Raw genomic sequence first — 7,560 nt, 5'->3', positions numbered from 1 at the left:
GGGGGGGGTGTCGGGGGTGGAGACAGCTGGCCCAATGAAAAGCAATCTGACAACACTATTCAGGCAGCACATTCCTCGACTTTTTGCTTCACAAGAGAGCGATGCATGGAGAAGAGGAAGCATTAAAGAGGGAGAGGCGTGGAGAGTGACCCAATGGCTGCCCTGAAAGACTCGGAGACGTTCAGGGGGTATTGGGGGTGTTTAGATTGTCTTCAAATTTAAAGCCCCTCTGCTCTGCGTCCTCGGAGGCAGTGAGGGGAGGGGGGGTGGCGGCAGCTGACGGACAATAGAACCAGAGCATGCACGCACACTTCTGCTTTCACTGGCTCCTGGTGGAAGGGGTAACCTGACCTCGAGGTCCCGGCCCTCCCCCTTCTAACCTGGGACAAAGCAAGTCCCTGCACCCCGCGAACCTAGCAACAGCCGCCCAGCCTCCCTCTACTCTTTATCATGCAGGAGCTGGCGCGTCACAAATCCCATTGTCCGAACTGCCGAAGCTTCAGGGCTGCCAGCTGTTGCTCACTGAAGAGAAGCACTCTGGTTTTAAGAGCAAAAGTGCAAACCAGCTGAACTACAGAGATGGTTCCTAGCTGCACTCCAAAACTGTCTGACGCACATTATCTAAAAGGCACACATCCTTTTTTTTTTGTCACTTCCAAACACATGGCCATAATCTTTCAGTGGCATGTGTGTCACTGTAAAGGTCATTTAATGATCTAAGTGAATCTTAAGAGCAAATTTCCCTGAGGCTACATCTGCTGCAGGGTACATACCGTACTGTACAGTTTGTTGTGTCAATGTCAGTGATAAGGGATGAGGGATGAGGAAAACAGGTTTGACTCAGAGAAGTGAGAGGGGATCGCTGGAATACGTCTAGTCCAAAATTGTTGTTGGTGTTATTACACCAGCAGGTTTGCGTGTATGTTTGTGTTTGTACCTTAAACTGATGTTGGCCTGCTGATTAACATGAGTGGTGCTGTTGGACCGCCTAAGGTTCTTGATGGAGCGGGAGCTCCCAGCGCTGGCATCGCTCTGTGGATTTAAAAAGATTTGTTGAAGATTTGTTTGCGAACACTACACATGGGGAATTCTGAAAGAAGCAACCTCGAAGACAGTGCTGATATTTCTCATTCCTGCATCTTGAATAGATTATCTGCCAACTCATAAACAATCAGCAATTCCATTCTGCTGCCAGTACGAAAGCGAACATCAAACAGTGCACGTTACTCACCAGGGTGTTGCGTTTCCCTCTGCTGTCACTAGCCACCGAAACCGACACAGACCGAGAGAAGTATTTCCCAGGAGATGCGCTGCTGGGTCTTTTGGACATAGAGAGCTGAGATCCTGACAAGCTGAGGTCCAGGGCTTCTCCTGAGGCACCTGTCCGGATGGATGAAGGGCTACGTGTTGCATGCATCATCTGAAAACCTGGAATAAAAACGAACTTAGACATAAGACACAACAGGCCACGCATGCACGCATTTGCCTAGCGATTCAGCAGGCGCAACCACAACAACAGAGGAAATAACAACCACGTTCCCATGACTGTTTTGTCACCCTGGGAAACCAACAACAAAACCACTCACTGTTTTTACTACAGTTTGGATAGCCGGAAAATCAGGGAGAACAAACTGAAATCAAAGTACACTGGCAGTACTTAAGTACTGTAAACGTTATGTGTTTTAACAACTAAATGTTTATTAGCTACCATGTTAGTTAATGAATAAAGCCTTGATTAAAGAAATGCAGAGTTGCTGAGGCTTTGACGTTATAGTATAGTATAGTATAGTATAGTTCAAAGCAGCTCTCCTAAAACATATGCTTAAGTTAAAGTTCTGACAACATTTTATGATAATAATAATTTTTATTTATAGAGCAGTTTTCAAAACCATGTTACAAAGTGCTTTCACAAGTGCAAACACAATAAAACACACATAACAAGATACACATTAAACAGTATTTTCCCATTGCTGCAACACTGTGGCAGGTGTAACGTTATGTTAGCTCTCTGTTAGCCAACGGTTTCGTCTCCCCATCACAAAAACAGCGACTGTGAAGCTTCACAGATGTGATAAACATCGGTAACGTTATGTGTGAAACAGCACTGGAGGAAAAAAAACAGCCGATTGTTTGCTAGTAAGCATTTCAATACGTCCCAGTTACAGTTACAGTAGTAAACCAACACCGTCATTACACCGTTAATAACGTTATCTTGTTGACTGGGACACATGATTCCCAACTGATGCAAATCGGGATGTTGAATGATGAAAGTAACGCCATTTCAATACAATCACGTTCATTTATTTGTCAAACCATCGCCTCAGTTACGGCTGTACTCTGATCACTCATAAGTAGGTTTTGAAGAGGAATAAAAACAATTGGTTTTCAGATACTTGTCAAATGAAGCATTTCTAGCTAACAGTTAACGTCAACGTCTTTCAACGTTTCTCCCATCAACTCGCACCCCCCCCCAAAAAAAATGCTGGTTGCTGTACAAGCAAGTTAAATACTCACTTCAAAAGCCGGATGGCACCATCGCTGATAAGCTCTTGTACGCTTTCACGGTTGTGTTTTTAATTCCCAGCAGCGAAAGTAAGTTGCTCCGTTGATTCAGTACAGGGAACCAAATAACGCGTAACATCATCTCTGTGGTAACAGCACAGACAATCTCCGCCCCTCGACGTACGTGATTGGTGTGAAAAGAACATTGTCCCTTTCTTCGCGCATCTGATTGGCTGAGCGAAGCTGTCTGTCTACTGTGCAGCTTCAAGGGGGCGTGGCTCAAACGGACGGTTTGGTTGACTTTGCAAAGAGAGGTGTGTTGGCAAATTCACATTTTCTGAAGTTATTAGAGGAAATTTTGAGGCCTTGATGTGTTTGTTGTACTTGTATATAAATGTGGAGGTTTTTAAGTAATATTCATGGTGATCACTTTTTCTATTTTTCTATAAATTTCATTGTTACTCAACATTTAAATGAATGAAGTATGAACATGATTGCGTTTTTAATCACTTGTGAGGTCACATGTTGTGTTTATTACGATTATTTCCTCTATTTATCTATTGATGTATTGCTGTTAGGAAGTCACATTGAGATTAAAACATGTTTTACAAGTGAGTCAAATAGCAGGACCTAACAAATAACCAGAATAGACAACTACAAATCACCAACAACACTGGGTGTAACTTAATCCCCTACATAATACAGTTCATAGACAAAGCTTCCTTTATTCTATGTTTAAAGTAATTTAAGGTATGTATAGGGGTGACAGCAGTATTTGAGAAAATGTATGTCTATGAACACATTTGACTATATATTTTCTGGTTTATACTTATTCTACATCCATCTATTAAAGATTACTCTTTATTTTAGATAGATTTATAATTGTTAATATAAACTGTGTTGTATTTAAGATTAAGCTTGATCTATAGAAATGGAAATGTGAGTGAATGTTTTAATGTTGCATTATTTTAAGTGGAAGTCTCCTCCTACAAAAGATGGCTTCTCGGTATATATATATATATTTTAAGTTGTGCGGGAGTTTCTTTGAACTACTTGTCCCCCTCCGACGCAGCTGTCTCACGTTATATAGGTGCGAGGTAATTTTCTGTTGTGAAGTTATCAGTGTGAAATACGTACGCAGAAAACTCAGAGAATACACATTTATTCACATTTAATGAATTGATTGTTCCCTGACGCCTCATTAACAGATTGAACTTAACATATTGGATAAAAGTAGGTCTGCTTCAAATGTATTTACTTCTCTTCTCAATCACACTCTCTCTAATCTGAACCTTTAACAAATAAGACAAAACTTTACATTTACAATATTTACATCACAGAAATGCACAGATAATCAAAACGCATCCTTGCATATGGAATGAAACAGTCGATCGTAATATAACAAATATATCCCATTAGTTAAATATCAACAACAACGACAATCACATAAAAGAAAAATATCAGTAATAATTCAGCCGTCTGTAGAAATCATTTATCTTCTTTTAAACTCTACAGCTGCCCTCCACACGTCAGCCCCTTGTCTGAGGGCGATGTCCTCTGGTAAAGACTCGAGTCCCAACAGAGGTGGAAGGTCTTTCCCCTCCAAATGGACCTCTAAGGTGGACCTGATGCTGGAGACAGCAGGGAGTGAAGGCATGGAGAAAACAACTGTTAGCACTGCATCCACTGTTTTCACCACAAGCATTCCTATTCATTTCCCTGCCCAGCTGCCGCCTCAACAGAAATGACCTGTGGCTGAGGGGATACAATTTAAGCTCTTTTCCAGTGACAGATGGCTGCCTGGAGGGGTCACGCTCTGGTCCTGGATGTCAAAAGGCTCCAAATCCCGGGGGGGGGAGTCCCGGGTGAGACCGCCACACTTTACTCTGATTAAAGCTGTCTAGGATCAATGGATTCCTTCAGACCAGGGTGGTAATCTTTCAACTGACAATAGGCACACTTCTTTCATTCATGGGTTGCAATAAATTCGTATCCCTAAAAACACCTCCCGAGTAAACTAGGGAATATATATCAATGATGTTTTAGCGTTGTTTTACCATTTGGTGCATTACCTCCTACAAAAGCTGAACTCACAAATGGTAGATCTTGACTTTGTGTTTTCATTATAAAGGGGGGAGGGTTACAAATGGCTTGTGCTTACTCCCAGTGTGGCTGGTATCCCTCGTCCGGCATGGCGTTGCTCGTCTTCAACAGCAGAATTTCATGCAGCTCCAAAGAGAAAATGTCAACATCTGTGAGAGCGAGGAACACCTTCAGCCCTTTCCTCTGCTCTTCAGAGAGCCTCTGCTGAAACTCTGAGGGTAGCCTCCAAAACGGGTCCTGAAACATGATCATAATCAAAGTTTAATGTAAAACAAAAAAAAAAAAAAAAAAAAAAGAAGCAGAAACTGCAGAATTCCTGAAATTTATTTATTGGGGTCAAACTCTGGGCGCTTGCTGTGTCAGAACGGATTACAGCCCAGAAAATTTAACTCCGTCACAGGCAGAGTTCACGAGTGAAAATAATGACTCTAAAACAAACTACGTGGCTACCGTGGGTGAAGTTTATTCCATGGATTATGTGTTTTTTTAAGTCTTAAATGGCGTATGTGCAGTTTAACCGTTATGACCAAAAACTGCCACGTCCAGTAAATTCCTGGATTGTTTTGATTTTATTAATACTCACTTGTTTTCTGTTCAGCATAAGCTCAGATTTCCAACAAGTCAAGAGCTGCCAGGTGAATATGCTGTGTTCCAGTTTGCTCTCTCCAAGACCCTGAAAAGAAAATGAAACAGTTTAATACTTCAAAAGACCATCCCAGCTCCTGAACTACAACTCACGTACTGCATTTTAGCAGACCATTTTTGAATGCAGACGATACGGTTTTAATTTTTTTTTTTCTGTACTGTTATCCTTCTACAGCAGCTGTTCAGATGTGTATGGCAAACCTGTCAAATTGGCTTGACTTGTGTAATTTATCACAAAATCTGCATCGTCAGTATTTCACTGTTGTTGAATGGTAATTTAGATTCAGTGGACGATGTGTGGCTGCACTGCAGAACTTCATAATGATAATTCATCTTGTTCACTGTGATGATTACATCCTTCATGCAATAGTCTGCTAATACACTTTACACTTTTAACCTTAGGTGCCACTTTTTGAAATGGCTGATTTTGTCCCCACCACTTTTTTAAAGCATAATTTGTTAAAAAAACAGCTTGCAGTTAAATAACAAATGAAAATGCCTCTAGAAAGGTTTATTTGCACATTATGAAAATATGCAATGCAATTAAAATATAGTAACAAATGTGCTTTTTCCCAAAAAATGAACTTATTCTATAAAAAAAAAAAAAAAAAAAAAGCAACAGATTCTAAAATGACCCAAAAACGTGAACTTTAACAACAAAAGAGGCGGGAAGACTAAATTAGGCCTCAGCAGGGATGATGAGAAACATGAGAAAAGTTGATCTACAGGAGAAACAGATCTAAAAGCAACAGAGAATGCCTGAGAGATGCACTGGCTTATATTTTGCATTTAGCTGACGGTTTTATCCAAAGTGACTTACAATTGCTATACATGTCCGAGGTCACACGCCTCTGGAGGCAACGATGTGAAGGTTAAGTGTCTTGCTCAGGGACACAATGGTGGATGGGTCACAGTGGGAATCGAATCCGGGTCTCTCACACCAAAGGCATATGTTTTATCCATCACCACCCCTTGATAAATATTCTGTTATATTTACATATTTTGAAATGTAACGTGCTACCTGAATTTTGTGCTTCCTTTTACATAAATAAAAACAGTTTCACCAGAATGCGGGAAATTAAGTCTTTAAACACTGTTTAAGGATCTTTTTAGTCTCTTTCTCGTGAACCTAATTTTGCGTATCGTGATGTCTCACAAACAAAGTGTCTCTTCAAACTCCTAATCTGACCCCATATGCCCCCCTCAACTTTTCAAAACAAAGTGATGTCCTTGCTTTTAACAGAAATGAATGAAAACCAAAGAATGTCTGGACTGGTACATTTCCAAAATGAGACTCGTGATTTAAAGTACAATGTAAACTGACTAGTTATTGAACTAAAACATGCAAATTACTGCTATACTGCCTGGCTTAGGTAGAATCAGAGCACCAGAGAAGGCAGTAACATGGCATGATGAACATTTTTATTTCACTTCTTCACACGTTAGTGTCAAAAAAGTATTTAAATGGGGATTTCATAGACAACATTATCACATTCTTTGAATAGCTGTGTTGTAATGGATATAGCTGTGGGTTTCTACCTTGGCTACAGTGCTGGAAATCTGTGGGTCCATCTGCAGCGAATCAGTGAGGTAGGACAAAAGAGGCCCCTGAGGATCCCCGCCCGTCTTGCCAAGAAAGCGAAGGCCGATCTCCAGCACATACACAGCATCGCAAACATCTGTGTATGAACGCAGCACCGTTCTCATGGCACTGCTCACCGAACCCTTCAGCGGCTCCTGCAGCACAGGCAGAGAAACTGTCAACAGGCCACCGAGAGACGTGTGAGGGAAGGAATTTGACCTCTAACAAAGTGGCCTCACAAAATCCTACAGGGGGAAACTACTGAGAACATTCTTGGGCTGGCATTCGTCAGTTTCAGATTAAGACTTTGCGACCGTAAAATAGTCAAGTTCAATAGGTCTCACCTGATGAATCTTGCTTCTGACCTCAGTTAGAACCACAGAGAAATCCTGCAGATGTCTGTTCAAGTACCTCGAGGTGTCCTGATACAAAAGAACAACAGTGCTGGTTAGCAGAGTGTTTGGTAGTACCGGACATCTGCATGCAATTGTATGATTGGTTTTGAGTTTTACCGCTTTGATAAGAGGTTTTCCAGCCAGGAAGCGGCGGGCCAGCTGGGTTTGGATGCCTTTCAGGTCGTAGTTGCTGTCTGTCTCCCCACCTTTCTTCAAGGTGTAGTGGCAGTGGGCTAAAACCAGAGGGAGCAGCTCTCTTTCTGGGTGGCACAGGGTCAGCTGGGTTTCTGATATCCTCTCTAAAGGAACGCTGTATTCACTGGGGAAATAAAA

The 7,560-nt window shown here is 41.6% G+C and overlaps 3 protein-coding genes across 4 annotated transcripts in view; all 3 read right to left on the bottom strand.

Moving 5' to 3' along the window:
• cep131 (centrosomal protein 131) overlaps positions 1-2,671 on the bottom strand; it is a 29,138-nt gene extending 26,467 nt beyond the window's left edge. Inside the window, exons 1-3 of the mRNA XM_046068728.1 lie at positions 2,515-2,671; positions 1,232-1,428; positions 938-1,032 (exon numbers count right to left, since the gene is read on the bottom strand). Of these exons, the coding sequence (XP_045924684.1) occupies positions 938-1,032; positions 1,232-1,420 (284 nt within the window). The 5' untranslated portion in view covers positions 1,421-1,428; positions 2,515-2,671. The remainder of the gene's footprint in view (positions 1-937; positions 1,033-1,231; positions 1,429-2,514) is intronic.
• LOC123982851 (zinc finger protein 502-like) overlaps positions 1-7,560 on the bottom strand; it is a 441,737-nt gene that overhangs the window by 103,349 nt on the left and 330,828 nt on the right. The window lies entirely within an intron of this gene.
• The window catches only part of rnf213b (ring finger protein 213b), a 35,609-nt gene continuing 31,697 nt past the window's right edge, over positions 3,649-7,560 (bottom strand). Inside the window, exons 60-65 of the mRNA XM_046068718.1 lie at positions 7,345-7,546; positions 7,177-7,254; positions 6,790-6,987; positions 5,189-5,278; positions 4,664-4,842; positions 3,649-4,133 (exon numbers count right to left, since the gene is read on the bottom strand). Of these exons, the coding sequence (XP_045924674.1) occupies positions 3,995-4,133; positions 4,664-4,842; positions 5,189-5,278; positions 6,790-6,987; positions 7,177-7,254; positions 7,345-7,546 (886 nt within the window). The 3' untranslated portion in view covers positions 3,649-3,994. The remainder of the gene's footprint in view (positions 4,134-4,663; positions 4,843-5,188; positions 5,279-6,789; positions 6,988-7,176; positions 7,255-7,344; positions 7,547-7,560) is intronic.

The sequence above is a fragment of the Micropterus dolomieu genome, linkage group LG14, assembly GCF_021292245.1.
Source record: "Micropterus dolomieu isolate WLL.071019.BEF.003 ecotype Adirondacks linkage group LG14, ASM2129224v1, whole genome shotgun sequence".
In the NCBI taxonomy this organism is placed as follows: Eukaryota; Metazoa; Chordata; class Actinopteri; order Centrarchiformes; family Centrarchidae; genus Micropterus; species Micropterus dolomieu.
This window is presented reverse-complemented; position numbering and strand designations above follow the sequence as displayed.